The sequence below is a fragment of the Balaenoptera ricei genome, chromosome 1, assembly GCF_028023285.1.
Source record: "Balaenoptera ricei isolate mBalRic1 chromosome 1, mBalRic1.hap2, whole genome shotgun sequence".
In the NCBI taxonomy this organism is placed as follows: Eukaryota; Metazoa; Chordata; class Mammalia; order Artiodactyla; family Balaenopteridae; genus Balaenoptera; species Balaenoptera ricei.
Window position 1 is genome coordinate 128,480,945 of NC_082639.1, and position 19,579 is coordinate 128,500,523.

The 19,579-nt window shown below is 43.2% G+C and overlaps 1 protein-coding gene across 4 annotated transcripts in view; it reads left to right on the forward strand.

Annotated features, from left to right (window-relative positions):
* Positions 1 to 3,516: 3,516 nt before the first annotated feature.
* Positions 3,517 to 19,579, forward strand: part of UCK2 (uridine-cytidine kinase 2) — a 79,349-nt gene continuing 63,286 nt past the window's right edge. For 2 of the 4 annotated variants that reach the window (XM_059935389.1, XM_059935409.1), the window contains exon 1: positions 3,517 to 3,917. In XM_059935389.1, coding sequence (XP_059791372.1) covers positions 3,819 to 3,917 — 99 coding nt within the window. In that variant the 5' untranslated portion in view covers positions 3,517 to 3,818. Of the gene's footprint in view, positions 3,918 to 4,016; positions 4,203 to 6,028; positions 6,414 to 19,579 lie in introns of those variants that run through there. The other 2 variants (XM_059935400.1, XM_059935379.1) reach the window with 2 other exon arrangements.

Here is a 19,579-nt window from a genome sequence, read left to right on the forward strand (position 1 = left end):
GTTGCACACTCATGCTGACTTCATTCCCAAATGTTAACTAGGCCAGAGCTTGATCAGACTGAAATCTGAATTTGTATTAAAAAAATTCTCACAGATACTGAGAAAATGTGTTCCCTTGAATCTCTTCTAGTTCTGGATTTTATTGAAAATGTTTGATTTTTTTTCTTAGTGGGAGGGGAAGGAGGGCATCTGGAAATCACTTAATCCAGAATCTGCAGTGTAATTGCTAGAGAAGGCTCAAACATGATTTGAACATCCCTAGCTGTGGGATTTTGTGACCAGGCTCCCAAGAGAGGATGACACAGCACAGGGAATAGCACAGACAGCCTGCCTTGCTTTTCAGAGAGCAAAGATGCAAAAGTCCTTGTTCAGGTCACCAGTGCTGAGAATATTCTTAATAATTTAAATGGACGAGGGGAACTTCCTTATGTGTAGGTGAGCCTGCCCTAGAGACAGAATAGAGAAAAAACAGCAAAGTGAAAACACGGAGTGCAGAGTGCAGCTGGATAGGCCTTTATATACATAGCTTTTGGTTTTTTTCAGAGCACTATTTTTTTTTTTAAGTTATTTATTTATTTATTTTTGGCTGCGTTGGGTCTTCGTTGCTGCGCTCCGGCTTTCTCTAGTTGCGGCAAGGGGGGCCACCCTTCGCTTCGGTGTGCGAGCTTCTCATTGTGGTGTCTTCTCTTGTTGCAGAGCACGGGCTCTAGGCACGAGGGCTTCAGTAGCTGTGGTTCACGGGCTCTAGAGCGCAGGCTCTGTAGTTGTGGCACACGGGCTTAGTTGCTCCGCGGCATGTGGGATCTTCCCCAACCAGGGTTCGAACCCGTGTCCCCTGCATTGGCAGGCAGATTCTTAACCACTGTGCCACCAAGGAAGTACCCAGAGCACTTTTATGTATATTAACTCATGTCAAATATTATTATTATTAAACAGGGTGCAGATAAGAGTAATGAGTTAGCTCAGTTAATGAGTTAGTTTAACTAGTTAATAGATGCACATACTAGGATTAGAGGTAGACAGTTACTTGGAATGCCAGGAAAACAAAACATTCAGAAATAATAGTAACCACATAAATGCAATCTGGGGAAAATCACATTTCCTTCCAAAGTGGTGGAAGTGAAGTTTACTTGTTGGTATTTTCTTACCTCTTTCATATTTGTTCATTCATTCATTCATCCATTCATTCAACAAACATGTATTGAGTGCTTCCTATTTCCAATTATTCTGCTCTGTGGGCCTTGGGAATGTAGAAATGAGATATGGTGTCCATTCATTCAACAAATATTTATGAAGGTCCTACTATGTCTCAGAAACTGTTTTAGGTGCTAGGGATATAGTAGTTAAAAACAGACAAACAGGGGCTTCCCTGGTGGCACAGTGGTTAAGAATCCGCCTGTCAATGAAGGGGACATGGGTTCGAGCCCTGGTTGGGGAAGATCTCACATGCCGTGGAGCAACTAAGCCCGTGCACCACAACTACAGAGCCTGTGCTCTAGAGCCCGTGAACCACAGCTACTGAAGCCCTCGTGCCTAGATCCTGTGCTCTGCAACAAGAGAAGACACCACAATGAGAAGCTCGCACACCGAAGCGAAGAGTGGCCCCCGCTTGCCGCAACTAGAGAAAGCCCGCGCGCAGCAACAAAGACCCAACACAGCCAAAAATAAATAAATAAAATAAATAAATTTTAAAAAAAAGATTAAAAAAAATAGACAGACAAAGCAAGAAATGTATAAAGCAGTTTGGAGTAACAAAGGGAAACAAACTATAATAAAAATAATAAAAATGTGATAAAGGATGGGTAGACAACTAGTGTGATAAAACAATTATAGTACAATGTTAACAGCAGAATCTAGGTAGTGGCTATATCAGTGTTTACTGTAAAATTTTTCAACTGTATGTCTGAAAATTTTTATGATAAAATATTGTAGAAAAAAGTTATAGGAATGATAAAAAAGGCAGAGAGTTGGGGAAAGTTCATGGAGGACATGGCATTGTTTTATCCTCTTCTTCTTCCTTTCAGCTACCTAATATTCCCTTAGCTATGAGTCCATCAAGTTCCAAATTCCAACAGGCCGTATCTTGGGCTGTGAAGAGCTCTGCAAAAGTCCTTGAAGATCTTATCTTTTTAGTGGAGAAAAACTTGGAGGAAGAGAAGCAAACACATGAATCAGCTAAAACTCACCCACCCCACAGGCATTTGATAAGGCATCCTTCTAGCTAACCTCTCCCAAATGCCTGCCTCTGGGTACCAGGTAGCTGCTCTCTCCAGCTTAGTTTCCTGTCTGAGCTTCTGTGGAGTTTGGTTTTGGATGGTTACCTGAAATATTTAAAAAGTGAAACGAACATTTGTTTTTTCTAATACTCAATTTTCTTTAGTAATTTTTTTTCAAAATAATTCTGAATTTTAGGTAACTTACTAAGTTTTGAAAGAGGATGCTATAGACTTAACTTCTCCTTTAGACTGTAGGACCCCCATCAGCTCATTTATACCAGTCCCAGGTTCACAGGGGCAGCGGCTGTAAGTGACTAGTCTAGTCCTCCCTTTCTCCCCTGTGCCCCAAAGAAGGTTCCCTTTCCAGTTTCAGCCCTTTAGGGGCTTCTCCTCATAGATCATTTATATAGGGTCTTGTACCTGTGCAGGGTACTACGTTAAGTACTTTAAATATAATAGTTCATTTAATATAATAATCCTAGCATGTAACTGCCATTATTATTCCCACTTAACAGATGAGAACATTGAGCAAGGGAGATTAAGTAACTTGCTCAGGGAACTGCACGTCAATGCAGAAATCTGGCTCCAGAGGTGGCGCTGCTCTGAGTCATCAGCAGCTACTGCCTTTGTAACCAAGTGCCTAATTCCCCATCTCTGAAAAACCAGTTCACTTAAAGGTATTAATAAGTCAACGTGACATTAAGTATTATTTTAACGTTTCCACAGCCCTAACTCCACAGGAACCTCAGTGTTTGGGATTTCGAACTATGGTTAGAAAGGGCGTTGATGTTAGGAGGGAGGGCTTCCCTCAGATGAGCTCCTCAAATTACCTTTCTCTAGGAAGGACTCCGGAGAGTCGCCGTTTAAGGAGGATGGTGTTTGGGGGTTTCCAAGAGAGGAAATATTTAAAGCCAGCGGCTGACATATTATTTTGGCAAACGGGAGGGGAAAAAAAAAATCTCATTTTCGGAACACAAGTTTTTAGTCTGGATAATGGGTAAATGACATTAACTCTTTGTTTCATCTTAACCTTCCAAGCTTGTTTTAATTTTGCTTCTCAAACCTGAGGCATCTCCTCCATTATTTGATCTGTCCTTTTAGCTTTTTATCCCTTTTGAAATAGGTGGGAGCATACCCAATTAAAACGCAGAAGGCTCCTTTCTTTTCCCTTGGGCCCGCCGCAGGTCGTCGTCGCGGAAAGGGTTAAGCAGGCGGGTTGGGAGAAGGGTCGGGCTCACACCTTTCCCAGAGACCCCAGGCGGCGGCGGCGGCGGGGCCCGGGAGGGGCGGAGGCTGGGGCAGACGCCTCGCCGCCGCTGCCTCGGCGAATAGCAGTGCGCTGTCCGCCCGGATTGGAGCAGCAGCATCACGCTGACCTCTGCCTGGGATGTAAACCGAGGCGGCCGCAGCCGGCAGAGGAAGGCTCTCGGCTCCTCCGGGAAAGCCAGCTCCAGCACCGGGATCCAAGCGGTGCGCAGGGAGCCGCGTCAGCCTCGACCTGGGCAGCGCCCAGCGGAGGCTGCAGGAAGCGGAGGGAGCCCGGCGCGGGCGGGGACCGTGCGTCCGTTCGCACAGGCAGCGGGAGGAGGGGCGGCGCGAGCCATGGCCGGGGACAGCGAGCAGACCCTACAGAACCACCAGCAGCCCAACGGCGGCGAGCCCTTCCTGATCGGCGTTAGCGGGGGCACGGCCAGCGGCAAGGTACGGCGGGGCCCCGGGGCCGCTCTCTCTTCTCCTCCTCACCTCTCCCCACCCCGGCCCCGGCCCGGCGGCGCCGCATGTGGCCGGCGGCCGCGGGCCATGTCAGTTCCTGCAGCCACCGCGTGGCCCGCGCGCCTCCGCTACTGGCCGCGCTCCAGTGCAGAGTCTTCCCCGCGCAGACTCCGGGCGCCGCGGCAGGGGACGGGCGGCCGGGGACTCGGGCCATCTGAGGTTCCAGGGGTACTCCGGCCACCGATCACAGGGCTGGCACGCTCCCCGGCAGCGGTAATTCGTGGCCGGGGTCCTATGGGGGAGGGGCAGGGAAAACGGATGCTTATTGTTTTGCAAGTCCGTCGTGGGGGAGAGGGCTTTAAGCGGGGTCCTCTACGAACCCCCGGTACACCCGTCTTCCCTCGGCCTGGCGTTGATGTGCTCGCCCGGCGACGCAACCCCGGTGCCAGGGGCGGAGCGAGCCGGGTAGCCCGACCGGGAGGGCTGCGAGAGCGTGCGAGGCGGCGTCCCGGGGAAGGGGAGCCCCACTTGGGCTGGACGCCGGGGCCGGGGATTGCAGGGGTTTCCGGGTAAAATCCTGAGAGCCTAATAGGCGAGGTGACATCAATGAAATGATCATAGTCGGGGCTTCTCTTTTTGGGGGGTTTTAAGAGGAAACGCGGTCGGCTTCAATGAGAAAGTTGTGCTGGCCCCATGCTCTTAGATGTCTGGGGCCGTAAGCGTCTTGCATCCGCGGAACGGGGTCGTCCTCTGGCTGTCTGAATCCTCTAGGAGCCTGCTTTCTTTGTTTTTTCAGCGAGGCAAGGAGAGACTAGGGATATACTTTCTTAGCTTTGCCCGCGGCTTTTTGTGCAGGTGGAGAAGGGTGGAGTCCTCTCAGATGTTTTTCTTTGCTCCCCTGCCTTTAAGATGTGGCTACTTGTTTTCCCTACTGTTTAACAAGTTCATTTGGTGCCCGGGCTCCTCAAGGGGAGCCTGCGAGAGATAGGTGCTGCGCGCTGGGTTTGGCGAGGTGGGATGATGCCTCCTAGGGTCAGGGAGAGCGGAGCAGGAAGGCTGGTTGGCGCCATGAGAAGTGAGCCACGAGGTTTTTGCTCCGGAGCAGACTCTGCCGTAGCCCCTCCTCCATTTTGGTTTTACATTTTTCCCTCCAGGTCTGGACTACTTTGGCGCAGGGGGCCCAGGCACGGCAGCTGGCGCTATGGAACTCCTTTATTGATTAGTTAATCTCGGCTGTAGCTCCCAGGGCTTGGGATATGCCTGCTTTGTGTCCCAGAAGTTTATGTTGAATCTGCCCCTGGTTGAATGCCTTTTTAAATTTTTACATGTTTTTTATTGGTACTATTACTAGGAAGTCAAAGCCAAACCAGGATGCCAGCTCTTTTAGGAAATGTACCTGTTATATTAGAATTTTCTCAGTCCCCCTCCGCACCCCACCCCCCGCCCTTTCCATAGTATATTCGTGTTACGTGGGGCCTTTTTTGTTGTTGATGGCCGTATTCCCAGCGCTCCTAGAATGATGCCTGGCACATAGTTGGACCCAAATATTAACCTGAGATCCAGCCCTCCTAGGGGGAAGGAGACCGAAACTGGCAGATGAGTGTAGCATTTAGGAACAAAATGACCTTGGTAATCATCTAAATAATTTAGTCACTACAGAGGTGGAAACTAAGATCCTAAAAGGTGAACTAACTCGCTTCTTATTCTTGTGTGTTCCTCAATCATCACCTTTTCTCAGTGGATAATCAGTATAAATGTGTTATTTGGTAACGTGTCAAGTAGGAGCTAGGAATGAGCCATTAAGGGATCTCTTAACTCTGCTGTCCCTATTTCTCATCAAGGAGGAAGATACTCCCAAGAAAGGGTCTATTTTCATGCAGTTTTTAAAGCATGTTGTATCTTTTGGGCATTAACAAATACTTTGTCATTGTAAGATTTTATAATTTTTTTGTTACTAAAAAAAGCCCAAAGGAGCATTGGACTTCAAAAATTCTTTACTGCAGTCAGTTTGCTGCAATTATGTCTTGATTCTTTAGTCCAGGCCTTAGTGCCTTTTCTCCAAGGAATCTGAAGTTTTTGTTTTTGTTTTTGTTTTAAAGGATGGTCAGCATTAACAAACTGGACCTCCTTTGGAAGCCTCAAGTCTGAACATTGTGGTACAGGAGGGCCTGGAAGCAAAGTCGATACTCTACCCCCTGCATATTTGCTCTGTGCCTGTTAAAGGAATTTGGGAGAAGGGAAAGGGCCCAAGGACATCAACAAAAAAGGACAGTTTTAGAGCTAGAAGGAACCTCAGAGGCCCTGGAGTCCAACACTTCATCTCATCACTTACGGATGAGAAAAATAATGAATTCAGATCATATATTCGTCCCAGCTATTGGCCTTGTTTAAGAAGAATTGACTAAGGCATGCCCGGAGAACACAAGTTTACACCTTCAACCTGGAAAGGGGCTACTTGGAAATGGCTACAGAATGGTTTCAGAGGTACTTGACCCAAAAGGAAATGGAAATGCAGATTGCTTTGTACTCAGTGGCCCGGCAATATAGATCTTGATTGCTTTTTCCCCTCCTTTATAAGAGAAAACAACTCCCTGTTCAGCTTTTCTTGAGAGCTCTAATTTGTCTCAATGTTGTTGCTGCCCTGAGTTAACAAGTATTTTATCTTAGCCTAAGTTATTTTGGTTGTAGAAGGCAAAAATAGCGATTGTGGTCCATATATTACATTTTTTTGTTTGTTTTGGCCATGCCACGCAGCATGTGGGATCTTAGTTCCCCCACCAGGGATCGAACGCGCACCCCCTGCATTGGAAGCGTAGAATCTTAACCACTGGACCGCCAGGGAAGTCCCAAACATCACATTTTTAAAGTTTGTTTTATACATGAAGATTAATTAGAGCTCTAGAGTAAGCTTTGCTAGGCTGACATGGCAAATCATTGTTAAAAACTCATCTTGAAATTGTGGTGGGTTGAGAAAGTAATTCTGATCTATGTTAAAAATCACATTCTCATATTTCCTCCTAAAGGACAGGTCTAGAGAGAGCAAGAAGTAACACTGGATGGGGAAGAAAAACAGTTTAAACTTCTTTACCTGAATATATATATATATCCATGACTTTAGGTGCCATTCCCTCTCCTCTTTATTTTTGCTGTTTACTGCCCTGTGACTTCTTGGCCAATTGAAATAGCTTCTCGGTCTGCACTGCTGTCAGAGTGGTCTTCCTTAGTGTAGCTCTGACTGTGTCACTCTCCTTTTTGGAAACCTTGGATGCTTCTCCATTGCCCAGGCTATAGGTCAGCTATTTCAGCACAGTGCACATCCCCCTGGCACCCAAATGTGGTCCCAGACTATTTATTTATTTATTTAAAACATTTTTTAAAATATATTTATTTATTTACCTATGGCTGTGTTGGGTCTTCCTTGCTGTGCGTGCGGGCTTTCTCTAGTTGCGGCAAGCGGAGGCTACTCTTCGTTGCAGTGTATGGGCTTCTCATTGGGGTGACTTCTCTTGTTGCAGAGCACAGGCTATAGGCGCGCAGGCTTCAGTAGTTGTGGCTCGCGGGCTGATAGAGCACAGGCTCAGTAGTTGTGGCGCATGGGTTTAGTTGCTCTGCAGCATATGGGATCTTCCCGGACCAGGGCTCAAATCCCGTGTCCCCTGCATTGGCAGGCAGATTTCTAACCACTGCGCCACCAGGGAAGTCCCACCAGACTATTTATTTGTCCACTCTTGTCCCCCTTCCCCACACCCAAATGCACACACATACATCTGTGGAACTGCTTTCATTTATACTTTTGCTCCTGGTCTTCTTTCTGGAATGGCCTCTAATTCTTTCAAGGTTTCAGTTCTGTTAATACTTCCCATAGGGAACTTTGTTATCCATTTTCTTAATCAGAATTATTTTTTGTCTCTAATGCTTCCATAGTTTCACCACATTTTGCCTAGTGCTGGGGTTATTTGTTGACTGCTTCCCCCACTATAGTAAAAGTTCTATAAGAGCATCTCATTTATTTCTGCCTTAATGCCCATTACAGTGTTTGATACAGCATTTGTTGAACTGAGTTAGGTAGACCATCATTTGTAATTATCCTTTTATTCTTTTAATTCATAAGACTATTTGAATTAGGCTTTGAAGCCACAGTTGAAACCATATTTAACTGTGCTATTCGTGTTGCAGTGACTAGGCAGTAAAAAAAAAAACCCTGAACCCTAGTACTGTGCATTGGTATTGCTTATTCAGAGCCTAGCATTTAATTAGTATGTACTAAATGAATATTTGTTGAATGTCATTGTGCAGAATACTGTAGTAAGAGGAAGTCAGGTTATAAGGAAATATGAGAGAAAGTCTTTGTCAGTATTTTATAGTTACAAGCTGCTTAAACAGCTCAATTAAGCCAATTTATCATTAAAGCATTTCCTTATCTCTTCCTTTTGAAGTGAGGCAGGTGTCTTCCGCATTGATGGATAACACTGGAAGGTGTTAGGAGAATTTTTGACTTGCCTGAGGTCATGTGTAGCTAGTAAGTGATAGAACTTGGATTGGAATCCAGGTTTTTCCTTTACTAAATCTATGCCTGTTTTGAACTTTCTCCACAAGCAGGGACCAGCCTTCAGACGTATTTTGAGGGAGGTCAGTCTGACAGTGTATGAATAATACAGACCAAGAGAGGACATTGCAGTCCCCTCAGAGGTGGGGGCTGTCACCTCAGCTCGGCCCGGCCGTGAGTCAGCATCTGCTTTTGGAGCGCTCTGGAATGCTCCCTGGACCTCCGGCTCCTCGGCTCCCATTGCCGGGTTCCTGGAACCTCGGCAGCCATCCCCATCCAGCCAGATCACTCATTCCGCACCCTCCCTCCATCAGGTGCTCCCAGAACCATGGGACTGCTTTGGTTCTTTTGCTGTTTTCTCAGAGCTGGCATTGTCTGCTTTGTACCGCCTCAAGCTGCTGCCTGGGAGGTCTGACGTGATCTGGCCCTGCTGACCTCCTGCCACTCTCCCCTTTGCTCTTGATTCCAACCACATCCCCAGCTTGGCCCATCATGCTTCCCCCCTGCCCAGGGCTCTTCACACTTGCTGTTTGCTCTGCCTGAAATTCCCTCTTGTTCATTGTGCCAGTGCCTAGCACATGCCTGCTAGAATGAAGCCCAAGCAGCAGGTCTTGCTGCTGCTGCCTTTCCTCAGCTGCTGCCTCATTTCTTGTTGGAAAGTCTTTGAAGTGTGTTTCTGATGCACACTCTCTGTGCTCACCTAACTCCAGCTCACTGTAACTATAACATTTGCTTAGGTCTTCTGCCTGATATTATTTATTTTTTATTTTTTTTAAACATTCCCACCAACAGTGTAGGAGGGTTCCCTTTTCTCCAGCATTTGTTGTTTGTAGACTTTTTGATGATGGCCATTCTGACCAATGTGAGGTGTGATACCTCATTGTAGTTTTGATGTACATTTCTCTAATAATTAGTGATGTTGAGCATCTTTTCATGTGCCTGTTGGCTATCTGTATGTCTTCTTTGGAGAAATGTCTATTTAGGTTTTCTGCCCATTTTTTGATTTTTTTTTTTTTTATATTGAGCTATATGAGCTGTTTATATAATTTTAGAAATTAATCCCTTGTCAGTTGCATCATTTGCAAATATTTTCTCCCATTCTGTAGGTTGTCTTTTCTTTCTTTTTTTTAAATTATCTTTTGAGTTATGTTGCTTTATATATATATTTATTTATTTATTTTAAGATTTAATTTTATTTATTTTTGGCTGCGTTGGGTCTTCATTTCTGTGCGCGGGCTTTCTCTAGGTGTGGTGAGCGGGGGCTACTCTTGGTTGCGGTGCGCAGGCTTCTTATTGCGGTGGCTTCTCTTGTTGCGGAGCACAGGCTCTAGGCACGCAGGCTTCAGTAGTTGCGGCATGCGGGCTTCAGTAGTTGTGGCTCGCGGGCTTTAGGGTGCAGGCTCAGCAGTTGTGGTGCACGGGCTTTAGGGTGCAGGCTCAGCAGTTGTGGCGCACGGGCTTAGTTGCTCCGCGGCATGTGGGATCTTCCTGGACCAGGGCTCGAACCCCTGTCCCCTGCATTGGCAGGGGGATTCTTATCCACTGCACCACCAGGGAAGTACTGTAGGTTGTCTTTTCGTTGATATTATTTCTTTGTTGAGTCTTGCTCTCATGAGGTCCTGTGATGGAGACAGGTTGTGTTTGGGAATTTCATGGCTGAAGACCTGACCTTTTTTGCTAGTGGGATCTGAGATGGTGCTGTTGGAATTGCTTAAGATCTCTAAGGTCTTTTAGACATGTGTCTCAATTTTTTAAATCAATAAAAACACTTGAGAGTATATTCTGTGTGTGTGTGTGTGTGTGTGTGTGTGTGTTTATGTGCTTTCTTGTCCATTAAACTTTTTATCATTAAACCAATTTATCATTAAAGCATTTGATCATCTTGTTATTGTAATGTATCATGTATCTGAATATGCAAATTATGTAAGTATAATCAATATAATTAAAAACAAAAATAGGGATTATGAAAGGATAAGAAAAATGAGATAAACACTTAAAAATTGTGGTTTCTTTAGCAGTATAAAGACTTTTGGTTCTTACTGAATGTTTTATTTTTAAAAATCTTATTTCAAATGTGGTGATTCATGAATCTTGGATGATCTTGGTGATATTACTCTTAGTGATAATATAAGGCTGAAAGTTTGGTTCTAAGTTAAGTATCATGAATCTTGATTTCATGACTGTATTTAAAAAAGTTATTCCCCAAAATGATCCAAGTACAAGAAACTCATCATTTGCAGTATTTATAAAATCATGAGAGTCCCATCCCCCAATTATGCAGCTAGAAAATTTTCATCTTCGTTGTTGTCCATCAGCTATTTTTGCAAACCAAGATGCTCCATTTAATGTTTTCTTTTTCGTTTTTTTTTTTTTTTATACAGCAGGTTCTTAGTAGTTATCCATTTTATACATATTAGTGTATATATGTCAATCCCAGTCTCCCAGTTCATCACACCACCACCATCCCGTGTGATCCCACATTTCATTTTGGTGGAGCATTCACTTTTGCAATAATAGTGACAGAAGATTCTACCACTTGCTTTTTGTATGACTTGTGGCATATTATTGTAGAGCTTTGGTAAGGTAAGAATTTTGCCTGGTACATACATGGTAGAAGCATAAGAATTTTGTGTGTGTGTTGTTGAAGTTGAGTTGTGCTTCTTTATTGCTTTAATCATTCTGTAAGTATGCTGTCTGGTCTGATATCCATACCTCCCTTCCCCTCAGCTGGAGAGCTGTTTTGTCATATCTCAGCAAACATCCTCTGTTTGTTTTCCTGTCCTGTAGGAAGTCCAGAGTTCTGCAGTTGTCTGTAGGGTTGCCTCCTCCCGCATGGTGGAGGGTGAGCTCTGTCTGTGCAGGTTGGTAGTCTCTCTCAGGCTCTACACAGAGCTTGTAGTAGAATGGGATGCTAAGGGTGCTGACCTGTGATTTTGAACTGTGGTCTTTAAACATGTTTGCATCCATTTCTGCTAAGAGAATTTTGGAGAATTCTTTATCCCTGTCACATGGTTTTGACATCAGTTTTTTTCATCACATGAGTAAAGAGTAGCAAAGTATGTAATTTCTGATATATTGTAAATGTTGACGTTTTAAAATAATAATTGTTTCATTCTCTTAAATGTGCTCTAAATACTGTAATAATTTGACCTATTACCATCCATTTAAGAAATACATGAATAAGCTCTTCATTGAATCAGAAATGTTAATTTTTCATTTTTTTCTCCTTGAAATCTTATTTCAATTCCACTTCCTCCGCAAAATGTTAATTTATTTTTATGCTTGAAAATTTTTTATCAATCACTCTGTCATCCTTCTGCAACAAAAATATGTATGTACATTGGAATGATCTTTATTTCCTGTTCTCATAAGTCTTCAGTGTTAATTTCCTTTGGATTGCATCAGTACAGTTATTAGCATAAATTAATCAGATCAAGTAGATATACATTTTGATAAGTAATTAGACACAAAAGGTAGAATCATGTCGGAAAGTAACTTGATGAGACAGGTGGAGCTCCCCCACCCAATTATTTCATGTACTGGGGGATGATTCCTACTTAATGCTAGAATAAGATTTTTTGCTTGTTTAGATGTAAACTTTGAGAAACCTTGTTGACGTAAGTAGATGGGAATGGAAGAACTTTTGTTATATCAAGGTCACCCAGTTTTCATCTTTCTATTTATATGTCAGAACCTGATGTGTGTTTATGAATCAGCCAGCTTGCCACTCACCTCCCTTTAATTTTGTTGAAAGCAGAAAACTGGAAGCCTCCAGAATTGTAAAAGCATTTGTTACCCACTCATTAGGTCATTCACTTTTTAGTATCGGCACTAGTACTTCAAATCAGTTTATGGCCACTGATTTAGGAAACTTGGGTTTTGGTCCAACTTTGCCAGTTATTTATTAGGTATATTCATCTATAGAAGAGGGTCCTTACAGCTCTTAGCGTTTCACAATTCCACAGCTTGCCTTGAGTATCCTATAATTGTTTTCTTACTACTGGTCACACAGATCAAGTACTTTTCAAATCTTCAACTCCGAACCTCTATGATGCGGTTGGCATTTGTAATCTTTTGGTGGGGTTCTGAAGGACTGTCATCTCTTGGCCCTTGCCAACACCCACCTGAACTGGATTTCTCGGAGGTCCTGGGGCCCTGTGTGCTTTCTCTCACAGATAGATGTTGCTCCTTTTCCCTAGAGTCCCTTCCTCCCTCCATCCTCCTTCCTTTTCCTTACCCAGATAGCCCCTGCTCATCTTTCCATTGGTGTCTCTGTCTCCTAGGCAGTCCTCCTAGGCTGGCATGATGGAGTGACCCTCTGCTGTGCTGCTAAAGCGTCCTACCAGACCTCCATTGTAAAATTCTCCCCCATCCAGGGCAGTCCTTGCTTCTTTAGTCTGTCTTCCTCTCTAGACGGAGCTCTCAGCATCAGAGACTATGTTTACCTCACTGTTGCCTGAGCGAGGCTCACAAATGGGCTAAAAACAGTCTATGTGAGTTCTCAATAAGTGTTTGTTAAATAACCAAACATTAAGGACTCTTCTCAACTCCCTGACATCTTCACTTAGATGTATAACAGGAGTCTCAATACGTCCAATATTTAACTCCTGCTCTTCCCTCAAATGTGCTCAACCTGCAGACTTCCCCATCTCAGTTGATGACATTTTCAGCCTTCTAGTTGCTCAGGCCTAAGACTTTGGAGCCATTCTTGACTCCTCTTGTATTCACTTGTATCCAATCCATTAAGGAATCTTGTTGACCTTACCTCCTTACCTACATGTCCACAATCTGACCACTTTTCATCTCCACTGCTTCCACTCTTGTCCAAGCCACCAGCATCTCACAGCTGGGTCGTTGCAGTAGAATCCTGACTCATCTCCCTGATCTACTCTTTTTTTTAAAATTTATTTTTATTTTATTTTATTTTATTGATTTGAGTCCTCTCCCTCTTTTTCTTGTTGAGTCTGGCTAATGGCTTATCAATTTTGTTTATCTTCTCAAAGAACCAACTTTTAGTTTTATTGATCTTTGCTATTGTTTTCTTTGTTTCTATTTCATTTATTTCCGCTCTGATCTTTATGATTTCTTTCCTTCTGCTAACTTTGGGTTTTGTTTGTTCTTCTTTCTCTAGTTCCTTTAGATGTAAAGTTAGATTGTTTACTTGAGATTTTTCTTGTTTCTTTAGGTAGGCTTGTATAGCTATAAACTTCCCTCTTAGAACTGCTTTTGCTGCATCCCATAGGTTTTGGATAGTCGTGTTTTCATTGTCATTTGTCTCTAGGTATTTTTTGATTTCCTCTTTGATTTCTTCAGTGATCTCTTGGTTATTTAGTAACGTATTGGTTAGACTCCATGTGTTTGTGTTTTTTACGCTTTTTTCCCTGTAATTCATTTCTAATCTCATAGTGGTGTGGTCAGAAAAGATGCTTGATATGATTTCAATCTTCTTAAATTTACTGAGGCTTGATTTGTGACCCAAGATGTGATCTATCCTGGAGAATGTTCCGTGCGCACTTGAGAAGAACATGTAATCTGCTGTTTTTGGATGGAATGTCCTATAAATATCAATTAAATCTATCTGGTCTATTGTGTCATTTAAAGCGTCTGTTTCCTTATTTATTTTCATTTTGGATGATCTGTCCATTGGTGTAAGTGAGGTGTTAAAAGTCCCCCACTATTATTGTGTTACTGTCAATTTCCTCTTTTATAGCTGTTAGCAGTTGCCTTATGTATTGAGGTGCTCCTATGTTGGGTGCATATATATTTATGATTGTTATATCTTCTTCTTGGACTGATCCCTTGATCATTATGTAGTGTCCTTCCTTGTCTCTTGTAACATTCTTTATTTTAAAGTCTATTTTATCTGATATGAGTATAGCTACTCCAGCTTTCTTTTGATTTCCATTTGCATGGAATATCTTTTTCCATCCCCTCACTTTCAGTCTGTATGTGTCCCTAGGTCTGAAGTGGGTCTCTTGTAGACAGCATATATATGAGTCTTGTTTTTGTATACATTCAGCAAGCCTGTGTCTTTTGGTTGGAGCATTTAATCCATTCACGTTTAAGGTAGTTATCGATATGTATGTTCCTATGACCATTTTCTTAATTGTTTTGGGTCTGTTTTTGTAGGTCCTTTTCTTCTCTTGTGTTTCCCACTTAGAGAAGTTCCTTTAGCATTTGTTGTAGAGCTAGTTTGGTGGTGCTGAATTCTCTTAGCTTTTGCTTGTCTGTAAAGCTTTTGATTTCTCCATCAAATCTAAATGAGATCCTTGCTGGGTAGAGTAGTCTTGGTTGTAGGTTCTTCCCTTTCATCACTTTAAGTATATCATGCCACTCCCTTCTGGCTTGAAGAGTTTCTGCTGAGAAATCAGCTGTTAACCTTATGGGAGCTCCTTTGTATGTTATTTGTCATTTTTCCCTTGCTGCTTTCAATAATTTTTCTTTGTCTTTAATTTCTGCCACTTTGATTACTATGTGTCTCGGCGTGTTTCTCCTTGGGTTTATCCTGTATGGGACTCTCTGCGCTTCCTGGACTTGGGTGGCTATTTCCTTTCCCATGTTAGGGAAGTTTTCGACTATAATCTCTTCAAATATTTTCTCTGGTCCTTTCTCTCTTCTCCTTCTGGGACCCCTATAGTGCGAATGTTGTTGTGTTTAATGTTGTCCCAGAGGTCTCTTAGGCTGTCTTCATTTCTTTTCATTCTTTTTTCTTTAGTGTGTTCCGCAGCAGTGAATTCCACCATTCTGTCTTCCAGGTCACTTATCCGTTCTTCTGCCTCAGTTATTCTGCTATTGATTCCTTCTAGTGTAGTTTTCATTTCAGTTATTGTATTGTTCATCTCTGTTTGTTTGTTCTTTAATTCTTCTAGGTCTTTGTTAAACATTTCTTGCATCTTCTCGATCTTTGCCTCCATTCTTATTCCGAGGTCCTGGATCATCTTCACTATCATTATTCTGAATTCTTTTTCTGGAAGGTTGCCTGTCTCCACTTCATTTAGTTGTTTTTCTGGGGTTTTATCTTGTCCCTTCATCTGGTATATAACCCTCTGCCTTTTCATCTTGTCTGTCTTTCTGTGAATATGGTTTTTGTTCCACAGGCTGCAGGATTGTAGTTTTTCTTGCTTCTGCTGTCTGCCCTCTGGTGGTTGAGGCTATCTAAGAGCTCCCTGATCTACTCTTATCTTCCTGTTCTCTTCTTATCGTAGCAGCCAGAGTGATTCTGTTAAAATGAAGGAAGGTTGGATAGCAGTTTCCCTGCTTCTACTCACAGCCTTGCAGTAGCTTCCCATTTTGCTCTCAATAAAAGCCAAAGTCCTTACAAAGATCCACAGGGTCCTACAAATGGGCCTTTGCATTGGCTGTTCATTCTGCAGGGACAGCACTTCCTTCAGACATCTGAATAGTTAACTCTCTCACCTCCTTGGTCACCTTATTTAGAATTGCACCCAGTAGGCACTCAAATAATTGTTGGAAAATGGATGAAGAGTTCATTATTTCCTTGCTCAGTTATCCCCTCTAATACTAGTTTTCAGCACTTAAACCCAGTTGCTTTGGCTGTTGCTGGGAGATCACTGTCCCTTTGCTGGTCACATTTGTACTTCCTCTTGGACATCACTTCACCAGGATAGGATTGTGGGCACATTGCCAACCACAGAGCTCGGTGTCAGTGTACATGCTAGATGGCTTAGGTGCCTGTTTAATGGCACATTTAAAAAATATATAATGAACCTTAATATCTTGCTGTCAAATTCATATTAAGGATGCCACCTAATTTTGTTTAATGAAATGCTCGTTGATATGAACTAGATTTTTACTTTAACTCAAGAAATGCTAGAAGAGTAGATCTTTTAAACCAAAACGATTATCTTCTCTATCTTAGAGGAAGGTAGATGCATCATCTTTTGAGAAAAACTATCTCTGCTTTGGGCAGCTTGCATTCCTCTGAATGTAGGCCTTTCATAGCATGGATTGGAGTTGCAGAAGTGCTGAGCAGAGCCATAGGGTGGGAAAACATGGTAGCTTTTTAGGTTCTTTTGAGTTTAGTGTGGCTTGTAGGCAACAGAGTATGTCCTTACTGAATTAGAGAGATTCGACATGACAGACACTGTCCGAAGCTATGTGTATAATTTTGTATTGTCCCATTGGGGTTATTAGTGTTCTTCCTTTCATCAACACAGATGAGACATAATTACATGTATTACAAACTTTAGTTTCTGCTGTAAAACAGCAGTGTTAAGATCTGAGATGCTACTATTTAAAATGTTTTCTTTTTTTTGACAAAAGAAATGCAGATACTTTGTAAACTGAAACAGTTATGGTCTTCACTGTTCTAGTAAATTTATGATAGGACTGATAATAAGTAGTTCTGTGCAGGAATAGAACTTGGAACCCAGGGCAAATACCCAGGAGCCATGGGTAGCCTGCCCCATCTGTGCAGCTGATGGGTTAGCACCTCTGCCAACAGGTGCATTGGAATCAGCGTGGCATTTATCAAAGCAGCTGTGGTATGACTGCTCTTTGTCTCAGTGGAAGGTTTCTTTTCTTTTTTTTTTTTTTAATTTTAATTTTTTTGGCTGTGTTGGGTCTTCGTTGCTGCGCCGGGTCTTTCTCTAGTTGCGGCGGGTGGGGACTACTCTTCGTTGTGGTGCACGGGCTTCTCATTATGGTGGCTTCTCTTGTTGCGGAGCACGGGCTCTAGGTGCACAGACTTCAGTAGTTGCAGCACACAGGCTCAGTAGTTGCAGCATGTGTGCCCTAGAGCACAGGGGCTTCACTAGTTGTGACATGTGGGCTCCGTGGTTGTGGCTCACGGGCTCTAGAGTGCAGGATCAGTAGTTGCGGCGCATGGGCTTAGTTGCTCCGTGGCATGTGGGATCTTCCCGGACCAGGGATCAAACCCGTGTCCCCTGCATTGGCAAGCAGATTCTTAACCACTGCGCCAGCAGGGAAGTCCCAGTGGAGGGTTTCTGAGGACCTGTTTCTGTTGTATGGTGTATTGGTTGTCTGCACGAACTTTCTCCAGAATTTATCCAGTAGTTGAGTTTGGTGAGGAGATTGGTTAAGAGCCCTGCTGTTTCAGGTGGGCTGCATTTCCTGGGGACCTGTTGATTTTTCTAATGAGGTAAAACATGCATTAAAAATTTATTTAAAAAAATTATTTTATTTTATTTTATTGAAGTACAGTTGATTCACAATGTTGTGTTAATTTCTGCTGTACAGCAAAGTGATTCAGTTATACATATGTATACATTCTTTTTCATATTGTTTTCCATTATGGTTTATCACAGGATATTGAATAGAGTTCCCTGTGCTATACAGTCAGACCTTGTTGTTTATTCATTCTATATATAATAGTTTGCATCTGCTGATCTCAAATTCCCAATCTATCCTTCCCCCAACCCCCCTTGGCAACCACAGGTCTATTCTCTATGTCTTTGAGTCTGTTTCTGTTTCATAGATAAGTTCATTTTTGTCATATTTTAGATTCCACATGTAAGTGATATCATATGGTATTTGTCTTTCTCTGTCTGACTTCACTTAGCATGATAATCTCTAGGTCCATACATGTTGCTGCAAATGGCATTATTTCATTCTTTTTTATGGATGAGTGGTATTCCATTGTATATTCGTACCACATCTTCTTTATCCATTCATATGTCGATAGACATTTAAGTTGTAAAACATGCTATTTTAATTAGTCAGTGGTTTCATTTTCCTCTACCCCCCTTGTAGAGAAAGTAAATTTTTAAAAAATATTTACTTATTAATTAATTTATTTTGGTTGTGCTGGGTCTTAGTTGCGGTAGGCAGGCTCCTTAGTTGCCACACATGGACTCCTTAGCTGTGGCATGCATGTGGGATCTAGTTCCCTGACCAGGACCGGGCCGCCTGCATTGGGAGCATGGAGTCTTAACCACTGCACCACCAAGGAAGTCCTGAGGAAGTAAACCTCTGAAAGCATAAGGAGCAGACGACTGAGTGACACATAGCAATTGAATAAGGGGCAGTGAGTACTCTTCTGAAGGCATTGGAGGCAGAGCCCTCCTTGTCTGACTCTGGAGAACACAAGCTAGAGGCTGTGCTGGATTGATCATTTGGGTTCTGGAGGGACACGATCACGGGACATCATGCTGGAAGTGGAAAAGCTTGTGTTTTGTACATCTGAGAAGAGCTAATCCCCAGCCTGCCATGAGGCTCCTTTTGCAGGTCTTTGTGGGGTTCAAGGTCTTGGTGTGATAGAATCAAAGCTTTATGATGTCTCTCCTTGCAGCAGGGATTGCAGTAGATCTCCAGTAGGTCCAGACAGCTCGATGGGCTTTGGAGTCAGCGTGCTTGTGTTAACGTCCCAGTTCCACCACTCTTCATCTGTTTCTTCCGAACCCCTTTCTCCATCTGTGAAAAGGAGATCATGTCACATTTGGAGAGTTGCTAGGATTCCATGAGAAGGAGCAGGAGTACATACATCGCAGGGAGTCTACAGGGGACCTGTTCTCCTGCACCGTGGTTCCTGCTCTGCAGCAGCTGTGCTGTCTCTGCGGGCTCTTTGGCCATCCTGCTGACACTTCTGACCAGCACGGCTCCCTGAGCACATGAGCCTGGCGCTGTCCAGGCGTTGCGGTGTTGATAGTGATGAGGACCCATTAAGGCATTGTGATTCCCACTTGCTAACCGTGATGCTGTCTCCTTGAGGCCATGGCCTGTCCTCTTTGCTGATAAGGCCATGACTAGTCAGATGTTGACTTCTCAGTGTTCTTTTTCTCATCCCCAACTTGCTGGAGGCCTTAGCGATCCTGTTCTGTAGCTGTTAAGATGGACTTGTTTTATAAAGGGTAGTTATGGGGAAAAAAAGCAATTAATTAACATTCCTTTTTTTTTTTTTTTTTTTTTGGCTGTGCCACATGGCTTGTGGGAACTTAGTTCCCTGACCAGGGATCAAACCTGCTCCCCCTGAAGTAGAAGCATGGAGTCCTAACTGCTGGACCACCAGGGAATTTCCTAACATTACTTTCTTTAAAAAAAAAACAACCCTTTTAATTAAAAATAGAACATACAGGAATGGGTGTAAATTACAAGTGTGTAGTTCAGTGAATTAATCACAAAGTGA